General features: G+C 42.9%; 1 protein-coding gene and 1 long non-coding RNA gene across 7 annotated transcripts in view; one reads left to right on the top strand and one right to left on the bottom strand.

The window, feature by feature from the left end:
* Positions 1 to 21,373, bottom strand: part of bnc2 (basonuclin 2) — a 158,489-nt gene that overhangs the window by 5,115 nt on the left and 132,001 nt on the right. For all 6 annotated transcript variants that reach the window (XM_046046428.1, XM_046046423.1, XM_046046425.1 and 3 more), the window contains one exon: positions 2,416 to 4,823. In XM_046046428.1, the coding sequence (XP_045902384.1) occupies positions 2,416 to 4,823 (2,408 nt within the window). The remainder of the gene's footprint in view (positions 1 to 2,415; positions 4,824 to 21,373) is intronic.
* The window catches only part of LOC123969236, a 197,441-nt gene that overhangs the window by 77,154 nt on the left and 98,914 nt on the right, over positions 1 to 21,373 (top strand). The gene's annotated exons all lie outside the window — the stretch shown is intronic.

Here is a 21,373-nt window from a genome sequence, read left to right as displayed (position 1 = left end):
GGGGGGCGAGACGACGACTCTCCAATATAATTAACCTTCACTCTCTCTCCGTTTGCAGTGGCCCATGCAAGGGACCACGGGCTGCACACTGCTGCACCATGGGAATGTGAAAGAGGGAGGACAACTACTTGCTGTAGCGACATAGGAGCAGGTTAAAATATTGGAGTGAATGTTAAAAAAGAGAAGCAGGACAGGCTGATAAAAATGAGACTAAGTAAGGCAAGTCTTGTCAATGGTTTAAGAAATATGATTAACGAGGCCAATAATGGTGATGATTACTGGTTCGCGCGCCTTCCCAGCAGTTAATCATGCAGCTTCTTCAACACTTCTGCCGACGCTGCTCGCTTCCCACAATAAATATGCAATCATTTACCTCCGTGCAGCAGGCGGCCAGGAGGCAGGGAGAAAACACCCCACCGTAAAACCACACATGCACACACACTCTTATGTTGGTCTCTGTTTAACACTCAAAAAACACACATTACATGCTTGCTCAAGGGCACATTAAATTAGGCTTTCCTGTATTCTTGAGTGTGTGTGTGTGTGTGTGTGTGTGTGTACAGAATTCATGTGCACTAATGGTTGTGTATGCGTAGCTGTGTGAAATCCTTCAGTCTTAATAAATAGGGTAGAACTGAACAAACACTAGTGATACTTTTTTCCATGGCAGCCCATTTACAGTGTGTCCTACTCTGACTCTGACAATGTCATTGGCTCTTGGTTGTTTTCCTCTGTAGATCAAATGACCTCTCCTCGTTTTTCTTTTTCACTTTGATATGGGAGCTTTTGATGCTGGTGTCTGATGGTGTGTTTACGTGCCTTTGGCTTTTCACTCGGTCAATAGATTAATCAGATATGCAGAGATACTTGGACTTGCCTGTTGCTGGATGTCAACAGCTGTTTGGGAGGTGTTGAGAAAAGGGAAACGGGAAGGGCTGCATATTATAATGCTGCTTATTAACATGCTGCTTTAGCATATATTATTCAGCTGTAAAAACAACAACAAATAACCTCTCTTTTACCTTCCTCTTAGTAAAAACCAATGCGGTTATTATTCTATTCTGGTTCTTTTTTTCTTTTTTTTTAAGATAATTACTTAGTGTTAAGTATTTAGTGATGTTTTTCATAAATCCTTTATGTCTGAGGTGAACCACCAGAAGGAGCTGCTTAATAATCCTTAATGCCAACACTGTTGGCAAAAAAAAATCTAATTTGGAGAAAGAATGGCTTATCTAATTTACTACTAATAAACATTCTAAACATTTTGTGCAAATATCTTTGTACATGCAGTTTCTTAATCTTATCAGAGCAAATGCTCTTTTGAAAACAACTAAATTATATTCCCATTTTATTGCTGCCATTACACTCTAGCATACATTATGTCATTAGAGGATTATCTAGGGACGGATTTGATGAGAGCTCGGCTTGTGTATTGACTCGTCTCAAAGCCCCGGGCTTCTTCTAGCTATGCAATGCCCTTCTTTCTGTTGTTTTGTTCCCTGTTTGAACCAGCGGCAGAGTAATATGTCCCATATGCTATCAGGAATTTATCCCCTGCAGAAAAAGTATGGAAACAATAGTGTGCTTAGGTCTCACCTACCCAGAGCTATACTGTACATCCCTGGCTCAAGGATGCATTATGTCCACAGCAGCAATTGTCCCTCCTTGCTACAAAGTTATCTCTATCTCCCATATGTTCAGCTACACTATGTGTTTGAATGGCATTTATATGCTGTTTTTTGTTATCATGGAGTAAAACTCTCACACACACACACACACACACACTGATGTTATGTACCTTCAGCATGTGTTATGGCATCAGCCTGCTGCCAGTGCTGCTACAGTGTATATATTCTGAAGAGTGAGTGTGTGGGACTGATATGTGCTAACAAGCCCAGGTGAATATCGCTAGCCTCACCTCCTAATGCGCTAATAAATGCAGTGGTTTGACAAACCACTGTCAATGTTAATATATGCGCCTTCACCTCCCTGTGACAAGGTGAGGTAGTGAGGGCAGGTAAACAACACACTGCAGCTGCCGGGTTGATTGGTATGGCCTAGTGCTTGAATCAATGTGTGTATGTGTTTCTCATCCTGACACCCTACTATTCTGAACTTTGACTTGACAAGAGGCAGATGTCCCTGAATCAATTTAGTGTTCAATTAGCTAACAGATGTTAAGTGATAGCCTATCCAGGTAAATGCCATACAGTAATGAAATGCTGCATCTTGTTTTATTAACGTGAAATGAAAAGGCATATATGCTATATCCTTACCCTAGTATATTCTGTAGATTTATGTAGTGCCAGAATTTTGATTATAATAGATAAAGATTGTATTAAAATTTTCCATTTAACCTACCTGCGACTGTCGCAATTAAACTGAAATAAAACTTTACCAAGTTCTAGCACTAACCTGTCTCGGCTCCGCCGGGAAGGGAAGGCAGCGTTGCAGCCAGCCACAGTGCACACATGCATCTCTTTGAGGTGCACATTCTTGTAGTGCAGTTTCATGCTATAAGAGCTCTTGAAACTCTTCTTACAAACATAGCAGATCTTGGGGTCAGGACTTGAGCATGGGTCTCCCTCTGGTGATTGAGAAGAAGGGAATTTGGGTGGGCTTGCACCGTAGCTCATTGAAGAGATGAAACTTTCATGTAGAGCAGCCATGCTTGCGGCCGCGGCAGCAGCCGCAGCCATGCCTCCATTGTAGAGGCCATACTGGCCCATGCAGAACATGTCGTAAGTAGGATCATTGAGTTCTTCCTTGATCTTGATAGGGGGCTGATGAGGGGAGGGTGAGGAATGGCCTTTGCCTTCCATTTCCTTTCTCAAATGTGTGTCTTCACCACCCTCATTGTTCTGTTCCTTGTCCAGACCCCTTCCGCCCCTGATGTGTTTTTGCTGTTCCTCCACATCTATCAGTTCATCACGGTAGAACATTTTAGAATCAGAGGTTTCAGACTCATTCTCAAAGTCTCTCTCATGGTCCTGGTCCTCAGAGGTGAAGCTGTCCATACAACGTAGCTCGCCAGAGCCTTGGAGATCATTTCCACCCCTGCTGTCACTACCAGTTCCTTCCCGGCATTCATCTTCACTCTGTCTCAACATGCCTCTCAGAGCTAAGCCAGGGCTCATCTCATCCTGGGAGGGGGATTGCTGTCCACTTCCACCACTGTGGTTGCCAGTACCACTGCCGCTGTTGTTGTTGCTGTTACAGTTACCATTCATTTTGATGCTGTTGTGAAGAAGGGACTGGTGATGGTGGTGATTATGGTGTAGGTTATCATCGTCATCATCATCTCTGTCCTCATATTCATCTGCCACATCAATTACTTCCTTCTCAATCTTCACTGGCATGCTAGATTTACGAGGCTTCTTTTTGGGCGTGGGGTCTATGCTGCCAGTGGTGATATCGTGATTGGCACCAGGTGTATTTAAGCGGTGGGACATGGCTCCTGCCTCTGACATATGGACATTATTGTGCGAAGCCGCAGCTGCAGCAGCCAGGATCTGTTGTTGGTCCATCAGGGTGGTACTGTTGGTGGTGGTGGGCAGGATGGGGCTGGTGGGCAGTGACACTGGAGGACTGACAAGGTCTGCAGGGGACAATAGTGTACGGTAGAATGGGGGCACTGGCTGGACTGGCTGCACTGACTTCAAGGAGGGGAATACCAGTGGGCTTTGTAGGGGTGACTGAAGCATAGAGTCTACTGGTGGAGTAGTGAAGCCAAGTGGTGGCCTTCCAGGGCTGGTGAGTGTGAAGCCACCATTCTTGGTGCTTGAGATGACAGGTGTACCAGGGGTTGAATTGCCACGAATGAGGTCCTTGTCACGGTTATTGCGCAGCATGGGCATGTGCAACCGTGGATTTGGATTGGCACTGTGGCGGTTGCGGCTGCGTAGTGAGCTGAAGACCATATTGCAGCCCTCAATGGTGCAACGGTGTTTAATCTTCAGGTGTACAGCATTATAATGTATCTTAAGCGTGCCTTTGTCATAAAAGGTTTTGCCACAAGAGTTGCAGCACACACGACCCTTCCGTGAGGTGGATCCCATGCGACGCATGCGATGCATCTTGGAGGAAAATGAAGCATGGGTGATAGTTTTAGAGTGCTCATCCTTTACAAAGTGATGGTGGACTTGGTGGTCACCCAAGCTGTTGGGTTGCTGAGGTTGGGACTGGGACTGCTGTTGGCCCTGCTGCTGTTGCTGCTGGAGCTGTGTCTGTTGTTGCTGCTGTTGTTGAGCCTGCTGGGTGGAAGGGGTTGGTGAGATGGGTGATGCCCTGTTGTTGGGCTCTGTCTTGGGTTCAATGTTGTTCATGGCTCCCAGGGCTCCACGGCTAGGGCTCTGGCCTGTGCGGAAGGGTGACAGGGAAACTTCTGACTCACTGGTATCCACCTGTTCACCTTGGTTTGGCAGGCTGGGCTCCCGAAGCCGGAGAGCAGACTGCTCCATAGGTAAGCCATTGGGGGGTAAGCCGAGCATGGGGGCAGAGACTGGGTTGATGTATTGGAAGGGCAGGAGGAAGGCTAAGCTGTTAGGAATATTCTCAAAATGATGAATGCTGGATGGGCTACTGTTTTCCAGATGTGTCAGGAGCCCTGGGCTGCGGGACCTGTTGTTGCTTTCAATGAATGTCCTAATCCCGGAGTCTGTCTTGGAGGAGGGAACTGTAACTGCCTGACCTTCCTTCTCCTGAATGGCCATCAGCTCCACAATGGACTTGGTCTCACCAAAGCGCAGGAACTGCTGCAGGGTGATGATCTCCTCTTCTCGGGACATGATGGTCCAGCGGTCCAGCACCTTGCCTGCAGCATCCTAGATGTCCCAGAAGAGACAACAGAGAAGACAAAAATACAAGCCATTATTGATAATCAGTGTGGTCAAAGAAATAGATAGAGCAGGGGTTAGTTTGTAAGGGCAAGCTTTTCTGCTCATGAAATTCAGAGGCTCCTGGAGAGACAAGTAACTTACAGAACTTTGTCAAAAATCCTGTCCACTGTCCCTGAAAGTCATCCACTTTTCACTAATTTAGTTTTTCTATTAATCAACCCTGTGAATGTGATCAGTAATCGCACAGTGATGGGACTAGGCAACAGTTCAATTGAGTCTCATGCAAACAAATCAAAGCACTGGGGTGGTGCGATTAGCAGGTCTCTGCGACTTCTAACATTGTAAGGATGATAATCTGTGAGACTGACAAAAACAGCTTTGTAAAAGATGTGAACTCTTGTTGGGATTCCCTCTGTACACAAACTGTACCTAGAGATATTTACAAAACAGTAATAATAGAATAATTAATGCAAGCCACTTTTACCTTTTGGCAGGCATTTTGCTTAGTGTGTTCTCCATCTCTAAGGCAGTGAAATGCTTGAGGGAGGATGGGACTGCTACACTATATATCAGTGAATGTCTTTGGACATTCGAAGACAAAAACTCTGTTTATTTAAGGTTGTGTTTGAGTATGCTCTGGCAGTGGCATCGAGCTTGTGTTCCTTTCATTTGGCAGACTGGTGAAATATTTTACTACTAATACTCTAATAAACAACCATGTCGTTTAGAAGACTGTCAGTTGATGGTGGCCACGTATGAAACAGAAATGTAAAATAACAAATATTAACAATAGATAATTTATAACAACCTTTGGCATTTCCAGTTTCTGTATTTTTGGAGGCTTGGAAATGGTGAGAAACAAGTTTCCATCCTAAGAGACCAGAACTACTCTGATGGGACTTATTCCAATCAGAGCACTTTACTCGGCCAGTGCTCTTTTGGAGATGTGCTATTAACAGCTGAAAAATAAAAAGCTTAGACTCCTTGCAAATGTGCACATTTCATACATCAAACATCAAGAGATGGCAAGGGATTCTGGGAAAATAATCTTGGCAAAGCCTGAGAATTTACTTGAATATTGGACCACTGCTTTTGTCCTCTTGTATGAATTTTTCCCTGCTTCATAGCACTAATGACAGAACTCTTAATAAAATTATCCTCATACAGTAATTCCTGCCACTGCAGTTGTTTTAGCAGATGGTATGGTATGTATGTTTGTGTGTACAAAATAGAAATAGAGGAGAGAGACGTGGGGTAAATACTTAATTTCACACACAGGTTCCTGGGGGACCCAGGCACAAGTGACATCAAGGGAATAACGCTAGCGATGACAATTAGTCACAGTGAAATAGTAACATTTCACATGTGCACCTAGCTGCTGGCATCTATAAAAGATAAATGGCAACTCTGGTGAGTAAAAAGCTGTAAAAACCAACATCACAAAGCACAAAGGGCCTGTAAGGAGAAAACAGAAGATAAATGTTTAAAGAGAGACAGTGAAAGATAGATAGTACGGGAAAGAAACAGAGGAAGAAGAGCAGAAAAACAGAGAAAATAAAAGTGTGAGTGGTTTCATATCATGCCCTCAGATATACTGGAGAAACAGATTCTTCTGAGACGAAACATCAATAGTCACTGGGGTATTTGTTGTTAAATATACATTAAAAAACATTTTACACTTTCATTCTGTGTGCGCTCTGGAGTTTTTGCCTGGAGGTAAGACTTTAGATTCTAGCCTGGACACTATTATTTCATACTGCATTGCCATCTGGGCATTAGTACTTCCATTTGATTTAATTGAAACAAAAAAAAAAAATGAAAGAAAATTAGAAAGTGAATCTTTAAATAGTTCCACAACCACATTTCTTAAGAAACTGGAGTTCTAATAAGTGGAGCATATTTTTTTTAATTATTTTCTAATGACAGAAAAAGATTAATTTGTGACTGTTACACATGTAAGTACACTCGTTAGTTAGCCTACAGTTAACTCTGATTAGAAGCATGAACAATTCTGATTGCAATATAATTGTATTATTCTGATGAATAGTGTCTCTGTTTCATAAGCAATAGCGAGTATTTGTATTTTTGGGATCATTGGTAGGCCATGTTTAATTCAATTTAAGTCAATTTAAGACAACTTAATATCAATTTCCTAACTGCCCCACTTTGATGTTTGTTCGTCAAATTGAGATTGACAACATTCACAAGAACCACAAGCATCCAAAAAGAAAGTACTTTCAATGAGAGCTCAATTAATAGGCATTAGTCTTAAGCTATAAGTAATATCAATTAATACAACTACAAAAACTTTTACTCTCCAAACCCACATGCAGTTATCCAGCCTCGTCTCAATCACATTAGACATTTATTTTATTCTCTACTGATCCTACCTTGTGCCTCCACTTCCCTGCTCATGAAGTCAAACAAAGCCAAAACACAATGACACGGGCCAAACTGCAACCCATTAGTGTTAGGAAGGGCCAGCCAGCTGTCAGAACAGGTCAGCAGTTCTGCTATGCACTGGACCCTGTCTGAGAGGAGGCTATCCAAGCACTCTTCGTTCTCTGGTCAATTGAGTTTTGGAGGCCAGTCAACAAGCGTTTGGGTTGGGGTCGGGCTTGGAGCAAAGAGTCAACACAAATTTGAAAATAGAGCAAATCAGTCTAGAAAAGAATGTGAAGGGACAAACTTGATTAAGTTTCAGTCCATGTGGAAACCATTATTGGTTTTTATGCCAAGAAGCCTTTCAAGACATGGCTATATCTTAAAAGCCACCACAGTACCTCATTTATAATAAATATATTTTGCAATATATCACTTTCAAATCAAATCAAAGATGAGAACAAATAGATATGCATGTATTGTAATTAGAATGAGTATCTAAAGTATGTGCTGACACACATTTGCAGACAAACACATGCCCCTGTAGTCCTTACTACAGTAAGTCTCACAACTCCACTCCCCTGCATTAGCCTTGTGATGCTGTGAGAGAAACAAATATGCCATTAGAAGCACTTTTACAAGTAGGCACTCATCTTCCAATTAGCTTAATGTGGCCCTCTTTCCCCTATATTTTCCAGGCGTGCCCCACCTCTTCTTGTACACTCCCTCCAGTAAAATCTCATTAATCCACCCCTCCCCCATCTCCCCCAGTGCTATGACATATTAGTCTGTCATTATGCATCCCAGAGTCCTTTAAACAATACAGCTAAACCTCTGTTTGCCAGGTTAATGACTATTAGCCAATAATTACAGCAGAGAGACGATGGAGTACCCACTTTATCTGGTGGACAGCCTGCTGCTGTTAGTTTATTTTGTCTGCCTGACTTCGTGTCTCTCAGAATTATTCTAGCAACGGCTGTATTTATTCATCTCTGCCTCTGCAGTGCATTCTTTAATTCATGGCTGTCTCTAATACTGTGGTGCTGGTTGTTGTGTAGTGGGTGTGTAGTGGGGTATCCACCTTGCAAATTGCTGACAATGAGGGTGAGCAAATGATGGCCTTGTCATGGACCAGGGCACCACTGTCAGTTAAAACAAATCAGGCAATTATGCAATTAGCGGGTTATGTGCTGGGCTGTATTAAGAGTCAGGGTGTGCATCGTTGTTAGGTTGCATGATGTGCATTAGGGATTAAAAGCTTAACATGTATATGCTTTTCACTAATCATCACCTATCATACTCAATGACTGAGTGTATTTGGTAAGCAATGGAGCGAAATGCCATGCAAGGCAGACACCAGAGAGAGGAAAATATTAGCTATAAATCCATTGTATTGACCTGTACCTTTTATACTGTACAGTAGATTAAATGGGAAATGTCTGACCCTCATAGAGCTTGTGTCATAACACCTCTGATATTTACATTTTCATGTAAACATGTAAATTGGCACAATGTGCTTTGGACAATCTGTGTAGGATGACACTACACTGGTTCTACATTAACATAAGGGCAACTCAACCAATCAAGACAGATTCACTTGCAATATTGAGGATCAGTTCTCACAATGGCAAAGTGAAGCATGGGAACCACATTGATTCACCAATCACCTTGCAGTGAATGCGATCTCCACCAAGCCTCGGGGGGAATCCCCATTGATCTCCAGTCCGGCTTTCAGATCCAGTTCCTTTAAAAAACTGCTCTATCCCTGTGTTTGCCACTTCAAGGGAGGTTAAGCAGAAGTTCCTTGTGATCTGAGTAGGTCTTGAACCTTGGTGCTTCTTTTTCCATATTCTGTTTCTCTCCCCACCCCATCTCAGGCCGTATGAATAATGCAGATGATCTAGTGGCGAGGGGGTGCCATGGGGGATGGGTTCACGCAAAGCCCACAGCCTGAAGCCATCAGATCAGAGAAGGGCAAGAGCTCCCAAGACACAGGCTGCTTTCCCATTGGCTACCCAGTGTCAGGTCAGAGGTCATGTGTGAACAACCAGCTCTACTTCTTCCCCTGTGATGGACCACAGGGAAATCAGTAGCTACGTCCAGATGTGGGCGGAGGACATTTGTAAGAATCAGAGAGGTTGAAATTAACACTCTGTGATGATTGCAAATTGCATCTGACTGTGTGTATCCACCATAAATTTTTGATGTTTCCTAAACTGCAGAAAAATTTAATTGTATCTTTATAGCAAGATGGCAATCTATCGTACATCGGCTGTCTGATGACATACAAGATGACACCAATGCAAAATTAACAAAGCAACAGTAAAAACATGTCATCCTGTCATCAAAGACAGACAGAGCAGTATCCCTGTGGACCAGTCATTCACAATTATATCACGTTGTGATTTGCTTATTACAGGGACATGCATTTGACAAATAAATCAATCCCTTAATGAACTATACCTTTTTCAAAAATCTTCAGGAACTAACAGTCTGCGGTAGCTTACAGTATTGTGTGGATGTCAAATGACAGATGTCTTCCAATACTTCAGATTGCAGAAAAATAACAAACAGCAGCCAAAAGTTTTATTCGTAAACTTTCCCACACTGTCTCTCTGGGACAAGTATTGTGCAAAGAATAGCACACTGGTGATGCCTTTCTGAAAGTGTTCTGGTTATGATTTAGTTATGATTTGCAGTTACACTTTGAGGGTGATACAATAGATAAGCTGGCCAAAACCATGTTGCAATATATAGTATTTTACTGCCACTTATTTACTTTGCTATTGTTCATTTGTGCACAGGTTTCAATAAATATGGCAAATACAATCTTTCAATCTTTAATTGTTGAATGATGACAGCCACTCATTTTAGCATTGGTGGAGGAAAGTCTGTTTAAAGAGCATATGACTTTTCTTTAACACAAAAGCTAGACTTTCCAAATCCTGTTTTTAATATAAATATTTATTTATATAAATATAAATGTCCACCCTTTTGAAAGCAACTGACATGGAAACACAGATAATTCACTAAAGTCAAGACAGGAACCTCTGTACCAGCTCATATTCCTGATTAGAACTTGGAACAGTTCTTGATTCCTACTTTATCATTTAATTAACAGCCATGCAAAGGGCATTGCCTTGGTCAATATTATGCTCAATACGGCCAGAAGGTAGAGCTTGCTGGGCTCTGATGTGAGTAAATGTGAAGAGGCCACGGGGCTTATTTCACCAGACCAGACACACTGATCAGCCAGCAGGCCGCAAGATACACTACCTTCACCTCTCAACCTGATTTAACTCGTGGCTTTGGTTAAAATTTCATGACTGTGTTAGTTGTTGCTAAGGGCACACTAATCGACTGGAGTAAGATTTATAGAGCAGTTGCCGGCTGCGAGGATAGGGAGGGGGATCAGTGGGGGTTATTATCGAGGACTTTACCGTAGACTAGTGAGTCACAATCTGGCACGTCCCATGTTCCAGGTGGCCTTCCGTTTCTTTTCCCACTAACTTGTCTTTTTTCATTATCTGTGTTTGAAAACAAACCCGTCATTTAAAAAAAAAGGTCCCCTAATCTCTGAACCATCCAACCGCCCTGAACTCCACCACCACCATCAGCCAGCCTTTTTGGTTTAACGCCGTCCCTTGGCATCTTTAAAAAGTGGAAAGGACAGTCCTTTGGCCACAGCCCAGCCGAGGTGCACGTGGGGCAGCACATGGAAGCCATTTCAGGCCCCGGTGCGCTGCAGAGCAAAGTCGGCTGTTCTAAGAGTTCAGATCCTCTGAAGAACCGCCTCACAGCACTTACATGTGAGCAACGTCTGGGTCTGGACTGATGTATTGATTCCCTGTCAGTTTTCACAAAGCATACACAATAACGTTGGCTTGCCTTACCCAACTGTGCTAAGGAACCGTAGCCGTGGTCAATGTGTAAAACTCAACGGGCCTAGCACTGAGCTCAAGTGGATGCCTCAAAGAAGAGGGGTGGAGTGATAGAAGCAGCGAGGGAACGCCTGATGGTTCACATTAATTGAGGATGATTTGTGTGATCTGCTGGGTCTGGATGCAGCAGCCAGGTCGTTCGTGGGCCTGGGAGACAGATGTGGGGGCCGCTGTGCCCCCTCCAGGGCCAATGGAGAGCAGTGAGGCGGCTGAGAAATGGTCTGTCTCTCCAGTGTGTGTGTGTGTGTGTGTGTGTGTGTGTGTGTGTGTGTGTGTCTGGGGTGGGGGGGTGGAGCCAACAACCTGCTTTTCTTTCCCTCTTATATCACATCTCCTTTGTCTTGATTACTATTTTGGCAGGAGGCCGGTGCAGAGAAGGTGCATTAACATATGCTCACAATTTGCTCTTTGGCTACATAGTTGCATGTTTGCACTGTGTCTTGGTGGATCAGTCATTTCTGTTCCTCTTTTGTGTAATACCCCGCCCCTTATCACATTGTATTGTCAGGCAAATCGCAGTCAAAGGTAACTGTACTTAAAAAAAGTGAAACTTGGAACCTGATAAAAGCATAAAGCGTGTATTTTTTTGCTAAAATGTTACACGAGGGCTCCAGCTCATAAAACCAATATGTTATTATTTCTGAATTTACTGTGTATAAAGTCTAAAATAGTTGCAACCCTAATTACAATGTGTTACATTTTTCCTAAATTTTCCTACCTGGAATGTCGCATTGATCTCCACACAATCAAAATAATCCATATATCATTCTCAAGTTACTGTGTAAAAGGAAATAGATGTGAATGGATAATGGATTGTAGTGTAGGTAAACCTCCCTAGTCATTTTGTTTTGGTCGAGCTGGGAACAGATAGAAGTGTCTGCAACACACAGCCACACTGCATTAGAGGAGCTTTTCAGCTTTCTCCTGTGCTTTTGCTATGGAGCATGCAGGAGGAAAGAGAATAAGCTAATGGACTCTTTACTTAATGTGATCAGAGCCATTATTGACATGCTGCCAGGAAGATGCAAGACCATTAACTCAAGCCTCTCTCTCTGGTACCTTCCCTCCACCCCGCTACTTTCCCCGACAGTATTTCACTGCCGGCCTGACTCACATACATAAGAAGGGCCGCTAGGGGGTCTGGGTGCCCCTAAGGAGTTTGTGTCTGTCATGTTAACTACAGATACAGACTGTATTTGGCAGATTGGCAACAATGTGTTGCTCAGGACTCAGTAAGTGTAAATCATACATTATGGCAGTGTGTTATGTTATTATATGATAGATATAAATGTTATATTAGAAGTTGGTGTCAGAAATTGCAAGAGTGACTGCTGAACAAGGGCTCTAATCTTTATGCTGTATGTCCTGATGGAGTTATCTACCATGCAAATTCAACATCTTGGGTATTAAATCAGCCTTTGTTACTCTGTTACATGCTGTTACTAATACAGTATAATAAAAAAGATGTGCTGACATTTCTGACACCACAGAAACACATATAATATAATCTAAGCTGCAATGATATGTTTCATTAAATCAAGGTAATTAAATTAATTACAGAACTTTTAAAAAAACAACAACAAAGCTACCCTATTTGTCAATTTGTTTTAGCAAGTCACTTTTCATTTCAAATTTCCAAAACTGTATAAAAATAAATGTCCATACACGATCTGAAAGCACCAACGAGTATTATTTCAGTATTTCTAGACTGGTGGTACATTCATATAAAATTCGGGTCATACAAAACAACACCTGCAATTCTTTAATGCACAAGGACACATTTGAAAAGGATTTTAAAAAGTATTTTTGCATGATATTAAAGGCCGCAATTTAGGTCCAAAGTAGTTGTACCAAGTATATTTATTAGCTGTAGTTGTAATTAAATAATTAGGCAAGGGAATTTGACATTTTAAATTGTGTTTATGGGCTTTAATTGTTTCTTAGGGTTGTCTTATGGGGAACAACACTAATAACAAAATTGTTAGTGACACCTAAGTCCGGGCTTTTCCTCAGCGCAGTGTGCAGTGGTGTGAGTTTTAAGAATTTGTTGTTTTATCAAAGTGAAATAGTGCACTGAGTAGGTGAAATGGTCCCAAATTACGAACAGTGCAGTATCCCTGCTTATAAAAGTGCCTCACTGGAATTCGTGCCTGGCATGTAAGTTGGCTCATTCATCTTGGAGGCGGAGGGTGCCTGTGTGGCTGCAGTGTAATTTACACTACTCCAACCTATGTGCCAGAACACATCTATCCCTGTGGCCCAGGGGCTCGCATCGCCAGCGGCCCAGAGGATGTTCGTGTTTATGTGTGCATTCATGTCTATGTGTGTGTGTGTGTGTGTGTGTGCGATAGTGTATGTATGTTTGTGTTTGCGATCATGTGGGTACAACAGGAAGTGGTGCTCAGGTCTCTCGGGGTATGGTTCCAGGTCCCTGGGTCTGTCTACTGTCATAAGTTCCGTAATGGTGATTACTTACTGCAAAAATAAACACCATTACCATCTGGTGCTGCCTCTTTGTACTGTAACTTATACACCAAGAAAAGCTGTAGACCATCAAGACACACAGAATCGAGAACAATAACAGAAAAGAAAATCAACTCTCCACCGTAGAATTTTAATGTTTGCGAGCATATGCCATATAATAACTCAGATGAGTACCTTTCATTTTAAATGCTTAGAATGAAATCAAATTTTCAAAGATAGTTGGTTACAAAAACTCTTAACCTACTGTATATAAGGGGGTAGATAGTGAAGCACAAAAGGTTTACCGGACGCATGGTGAGAAAGGTTGGATGATGGGGGTCATTCAAGACCAGTGAGGCCTTGCAGAGCCAGCAGATGTTTGATCCATCCACGGCACATCTGGTCCTCAACACACTCAATCCATTTCACTCAACTTCTCCTTTTGAGATTTTCATTGTTCCTCACGGTCCACTAAACTCCACGTTCCCCCTTGCGGCTCACAAATATTCATTCACAGTCATTCATACTGCCCATTTAAAAGTTATTTCAACATATAGACTTTTGAGTTTGCATGTGATTTGTATTGTTTGTTTTTTTAAATATTTAAATATTTGTCCCATGTCAAACATCTGTATTTTATACCTGCAAGGAGGTCCCTTCTTCAAATGGGTCATACGTTGTAATTCCCAGCAAGGAACTCCAACCCCAGTGGCACTAGGCAGACAAATGAAAGCTGTCATTCTCATTGTAGTGGGCCCTGGGAGGGTCATACAGTGCTTAACAGCTTCATTGTTTCTTTTATTGTTGGAAACAGAGAGGGGTGTGCACTGCACAGGTTTCTGAATTTGGGAGTGCGACGTGACAAGACGACTGTCAACTCCCCGTAACTCTCCATGCAACTTCCTTTAATAAATGTCAACTCTGTGACCCAGTGGCAAATCCCTGGCAGGCTGGGTGGCCGTGTCAGCAGGCCAGTGGGCCGCACAATGTCTGGGCTTGGCCTCGGTGACATGGGGGAAGTGGAGCGAACCGCTGCTCTGTTTGTTCAGAGAAGGGATGTAAGACCACCTGGAGGCACAGGTCCAGGATCACCAGACAAAAACATAACCCCTGTGTGTGTCTATCAGATGTGGGGACAGATCGCGTGTTTGTGTTTGCACGATAAGTACAATACTGTTTGAATAGAATTAGTCTAAAAAGGTGGTTGTGATAATGTATTACAAAATGAAATGCTTGCCTGAATTTGCAAACTGAATGTGTTTGGGCTGTGCTAATAAGACTATATGCTTATGCTGATTTAAGCCCATGTGTAATGCAATCTTCCTGTGTTTGGGTCTGGCAGTGCTGTGCAGTGCAATGCTATTGATCCCTATAGCCTTGTGGTCTGCAGGGTTCCTGTCAGTAATCGCAATGAGCCGGAGCACCTTCCATTCCCCCTCCCTGTCCTGTGTAGCACTACAAGCTAAACAGCCATCACAGAAACTCAATACAGGCAGACTGGGCCCTAGTCGTCAGCTTGCAGCAGCAGTAACCTGCAATGTCCCGCGAGGCTCCAGTTAAGTCAATTTAGTGTCAGTGTAGCATCTCACCTCGTAGACCTGTTGCCAGCCTAATATGTCGCGCTAATATGTCTCTCCATATGAATTACAAGGCTGTGAGAGGAACCCAGATGCAATAAGTATGGATTAGCTAATGTCCAGATTCTGTCTGAGTCTTGTTGGGATGGAGGGGGGGAGCTAACGATAGTAATAGCATCTAACAGGGTGTCTGGCTGTGGCTTGGAGGTGAGATGGGGGCATACAGGCTACTGGGATTTCTAAGGAGCTCTGGGAAATAAACTTTCCTCTCTGCCGCAGAAGAAAAAGGGAAGGGGTGAGAGAGACAACACTGAAAGAATGATTAGTAAAGAATGAACGAGATGGAAAGAGTGCAATGGGCTGTTAATGCTATTTTTCTGTCTATTGATCAACTTGGAGTGCTAGAGTTGTTTGGGTTAAAGGTCCTGAAGCCCCTACCTTGTCTGCTGTGTGTCTGTGTTAATGTGTGAACCCATTGATTTGTATTGTATTAGTATAGTTGCCCTGTGTAGGCCAAAGCGCCTGACAGAGGAAGAGTGGGATGGGAGCAGAGCTTAGAAGAAGAAGAAAACAAAAAGGCGGGAGAAGAGGTGAGCGTGTGGTCAAACGGGGGTGTAATTAGGAACCATGTTAGCATTAAACTCTATATATTGTTGAGGGATAATTCACATGCAGCCTATCTTCCCCCCAGCCAATGTGCCTAGGTGCTTTAATAATTTATTTTGCATTATAATGCTTGTACATTGCTACCCAATATCCATTTACATGTACTTGTTTGTCTGATCTTCCCTCTTATGTCTGGGTAAACACATGTTTGATTGATAGTTAATAACTGGGAATGGTGGGAAAGATCACATCCCCATTCATTGTCCTGTCTGCACTGCTTTCTGAAAGAAATATGCTTTAAAATAAAATAGAATTTTAAAAAAATTAAGTAGCGTATCAGTGTTGTGTGTAGTTCAAAAAAATTGTTGTTACCTAGTCTTGGAATCTAGCTGATATCCTGTATGATTAAAATTTATATTTTTTTCCCAAGTGCTAGACTTTGGGCTGACTAAAAAGAAGTTGAAATCTTGGATATTTCAAATGAAATGGTAGCGATTTGGAACCTATGAAAAATAGGAACTGCAGCCCTTTAAAAATTTTTTTTTACCAGTGCTACAACATTTTGTGTCACATAGGTAATTATAAACACTTTTTCAGACAGACATACATCCAAAACGAACATATGTTGTTGTTTTTTCTTATAAACAAACACTCATACATTCACACTGGCACACAGAGGCCATGCTTGCCATTGGCAATCCCTGCAGGCAGATGTGGAGTGTGTGCCAACAGCCTGCTGAGTGAGTAGGCTAGTGTGCCCCTAGCTCAGTGCTGGGCACTACGCTGAGCTGCTTTGATTTGTGTGTGTGTGTGTGTGTACTGTAGGGGGGTGCGAGGGTGGGGGTGAAACAGCAGAGGGACTGTGTAATCCTCTGACATGCCTGTGGAAAAATACAAGGATCCCTCTGACAGTGGCTGAACTAAAGGCTCAGACGATCTGTTAATGTGTCCACAGGTTCATGCGTACAGGACTGACTGCTGCCTATGTGGCGATACAGACAAACACTCACCACACATACAAGTCATGTACTGACGCACGTCTACACACAACTGAGGTTTATCACAGTGTTCAGAGTCAGTGTCCTTAGTAAGGTTCCTGGCTTGGTGACACTAATTCTTAAAAGGCTATGTCACTGGCAAGACTGTGGTGTAGCCATGTAAGGTGCAGTCCTCAAATAAGATGGAAAGCTGCATTGCTTTAGGCCCTACTCATACAGAAACACACACGCACACACACACACACAGGCCAGTACATTAATACAAACAGTTTGGTTTTGCTGTTGGAATGCAGAGGGACAGGCGAAGACTTTTGGCTCTGCCCTCTCTATACTTTGCATAATTGCATCTTACATTTCCTTTAGTCTGAAAGGATGTTGAATCCTAAACAGCGATGGGAACCGGGTCTGTTGATCATTAGATTTTGGCAGGGAAACCTGCTGCCACATGTGAGAGTGGTAGCAATACAAATAATGTGCGCGTATATGTCCGTGCGTGTGTGTGAAAATGTCTTCATCTCTACAGTATGTGGCCTCTTGAGAAAAAATAAGGGAAAATAAAAGGACATTAAGCATATGAATTAGCCGAAGGTCTAATGTGAGCTCTGTGAAACAATAAGCAACAAAACAATAGTAGACATTTCATCTTCTTATTGTCTAATCGCCCATCTGACTGCCTGTGTATTTCCCCTCTTAACCCTTGAGATACTCGCTAATGGCCCTCACAATGGAATTATTTACTACCCATGGCAGGGGGGCAAATGGGTCAAATTGTGTGTGTGCATGTTTGTGTGCGAGCGTGTGCACTTGTGCCCCTTGTTGTCAGAGTGAATGAAAGGGAATGATGGAATCATTGAAGCACACAGTGACTGAGAGAAGAGGAGAAAGGAGAGGGGGACTGAAGGAGTTCTGAGTGGTGCTTGCTAAAGTGAAAAATCATGCCATGTTGCAGAGGGGCCTGGTTTTGTCCACCGGGAGAAGTGACTACATCTATGCTGGCACTCAAGTGCTCTTAAATACTCTCTCTTCTGCTCTCCACCCTCCCTCCCTCTGTTTATACCCCCCTCTCTTTCGTCCCTCTCTTTCTTCCTTCCCCAGTTCTCCCCAGGTCCCGTCCAGGTACAAATGGCTATTTGCTGTACAACTCCCACAACATGTTTGTGTCTGTTCATGCTTGTCCCTAACAGCATGTAAAACAAAAAACAAAGAAAATGGGCTCTTTCTTTATTCACAATTTTCAGAACACAAAAGCTTCCTGAATAGAGATGTCAAAGCGTAGTTAGAAATGTCTGCACTGGAAGAGGTTGCACAGCTCCTCTGTCAATAGGCTTTAATTCGCCATGGAGCTGGGAACAGTCAGCGCGTGTGTGTGTGTGGGTGTGTTTGTGTTTGTGTGAAGCGATTCAACTTGGCAATCAGTTAATCTGTACCCTCCTAAGCATCTCACCACAAGAGGTCAATCCTCATTAAAATATCAGGGAATTACATTAATTATATTGTTTTTTTCTTTTATAATTCACTGACCCTATTTGAATTCTTCATCAAGAATTGTTATTAAATCGTTTATAATGTAATAGTGATATCAATTATAATATGTGACTGACAAAGGGGGAAAAGAACTGAAATGATCAGTTCACAGTTTCATATCCTGTTCAGCCCTAATTGTGTCATGAGACAAAAAGCTCACTTCTTAATTTAGCCGTGCTAAATCAAGCCACGGAGATGAAGGCTGTCTGTGTAAAAGGAATCAACAGTGCTGTTAACTGTCACCTGCTGGGGTTAACCCTGCAGTTGCCAACACATTCAGAACATAGATGAAACACAATAGCAGACGAGCCTTTCATTCTCACACCTACAGTCACAGAAGCCTTCCTGTCAGCTGCGCAAACTTGTGTGTGTGTGTTTGGACAGGGGTGCATACATCGCTGACATATTTCCCCCCTCTAATTAGCACAAGGGAGTCCTGGGGGCAATCAGAGCTGAGGTTAATGAGACAGGGAGAGCGGAAGAGAAGAGGTAGGGGTGCAGTAAGTAACGCACAACCCTGCTGCACTGGTGCTACAGTATAATACACCCTTCTTATCATGCTGTCACCCTGAAGGGGCATCATCCTCACGGCACCCACATTGATGTTTGGGCCTGTGTCATATCACACGTGTGTGTGTGTGTGTGTGTGTGTGTGTGTGTGCACGACAGCGGCTGTGTGAGAGTTCCTCTCACTGCGCCCTGATGATCCTTCTACCGATCTTTGTCTCGTATTATCTCTCCCTTCACGTCTCTTTCTCTCTGCAAGGCCCAGATGTGACAGCATGTTTCCCATATCAGAGAGAATTGGTACACTGGGAGAAAAAAGAAGTGAGAGAGGGAGAGAGACAGAGCTGCCACAGTGGTCTTGGCATCTGTCTTTTCTCAATTGGCGTGCGGCAGTGCTAGTGGGGGAAAAAAGTGCAGTCTACCAGATGTCATTGCTGAACATTGCCCAGGCAGTGCGAGCGCTGAGTCGTACAGCGAGGCAGTATCACCAAGACAAATCATCCTCTCAGAAGGATTCACATTAGAGGGTCATGATTTTGATGTTGGTATCGAAAAACTAAAAGGATTTTAAATTATTATAAATACCCACTGGATCTGTAATTTCTTTGTCAGATTGTGCATATTTGGCTGACTTCAGTTCTGTGGTCCTCAAACTCCGGCCACACATGCTCTACACTGACGGCCATAGTATTAGATAGTGTCGTATTGTGTGCTGTTCAGAGTTATAAAAATTAATTTTTTTTTTTTTTTGGGAGTGTTAAAAGACAAAGACAGGAAATATGGGGAGAGAAAGAGCGGTACGAGATGCAACAAAGATGGGGACATTGCAGTGTTATGGTGTGTTTATTAAAGAAATGATATCTGATGTGCTTTTTTCCTAATTATAAAGCATATCATCAAGTTAAAGGCATACCTTTCCCATGATGTTACCTCTCTCTCTGTCTCTCTCTGCCTAAGTGACCTACCGTGGAGTGGAACGGGAATGGTGACTCATGTGGCTGTCACTAGAAACATGATGTGATGGGGAGGAGGGACAGAGAGATCCTGCATTATTAAAAAGAGTGCTACCATTAGAGACATTTATACAGTAGAATGACCTGATCAAACTACAGCACAGATACACACATGCTGGTGTGCACACAGGCTCACAGATTCTCTCACACACACACACACACACACACACACACACACACACACAGCCTTAACACTATACTATGGCCTAAAAACCTAGGCCATATTAAACATTTTTCCAGGAAGAAATGACAGACATTATAGTTAATGTTGGTAAGAGGGCATACATTTTTATTATTTTTTTAAAGCACTTTTTCCAGACGTCAAGTTTTGCTGGTGATGCTGTATTTATATTATTGTTGTATTACAGTTCCACATCATTTCACACTCTCTAATCACTGCCAAAACAAGACTTAGGGGTCTCAGTCATCCAAGCAAAACATGCTTAAAGATTAAAGATATTGGTTTCAGATGTACATTTTTTGTCTGTCACTATTTCATGGTACAAAGGGGAACACAAGTAATTTTCTCCCACGTCTCTGCGCAGCTACCTTTTCCCCTTTTAGTCTTCTGGCTTGTTTTTGTATCTCTCACCCGTTAACAATAACGCTCGGGGCGAGCACAGATGTAAGAAGTAACAGCTACGCTAAGGGAAGAAAAGATGAGCGGAAAAAGATAGAAGATGAGAGAAAGGGAAACAGACGGGTAACGCTGCTCACAAGCATCACTTGTCAATTTACAGCCGTTGCTCCCTGAACCGCACCGTATAAATTTCCAGTGTGACATCCGTTTCTACTGCTTCCAAGCCGACTCGGGCTCCGTCCCACCAGATCTCCTCCCCAGACACATACTTGGAAACCTTAAGTACAGACATTGTGCCAGATGTAGACTGCCTTTACTTTTATTTATTAATTTTTTCAGGTTTTGAAATGTTTGAAAAAGTTTTTTTTTTCTGTATTGGAATCACTATGGGGGAACGAGAATGGATGGGGTAATGTCTCAGAGGAGTGCCTCTTTACTGTATTTGATGTGGCCGCTGCAATGCACACACAGAGCCCATATGTGCACACGCATTAACTCACACACGTGCGTACAAGCACACACACAGGAGTGTATGACAGTAAATCATGGGTGTGATGTGTGTGTGTGAGTGGGTTGAGGATGAAGAGAAGGGCCAAAGAGCACCAGGGGATGTTGTGTATCCAACAGATAGAGAGACAGAGAGCAGGGGAGAGAGAGGAGCTTGGCACTGCTCATCTTTGAGTGATGGCAGTTCTTTAGGGTTGAGACATGGCCTCCCTTTAATCTCTCTATCCTTAGACATGAAAATGGAAGAAAAAGGCAGAGAGGAGGGTGGCTGAGGGGACCAAAGCAGAGACCTTTGCTGGGTATTGTGCCAGATTGATTTTTACTTTATATCGCTTTTATTTTAAGGCAGACAATAAAACTCACCTACCTGCTAACGCACACACACACAATGGATGGCAAAAACAGAAATGATGAGTTGTGACTCACAATGGACATGA

The sequence above is a fragment of the Micropterus dolomieu genome, linkage group LG04 (assembly GCF_021292245.1).
Source record: "Micropterus dolomieu isolate WLL.071019.BEF.003 ecotype Adirondacks linkage group LG04, ASM2129224v1, whole genome shotgun sequence".
In the NCBI taxonomy this organism is placed as follows: domain Eukaryota; kingdom Metazoa; phylum Chordata; class Actinopteri; order Centrarchiformes; family Centrarchidae; genus Micropterus; species Micropterus dolomieu.
This window is presented reverse-complemented; position numbering and strand designations above follow the sequence as displayed.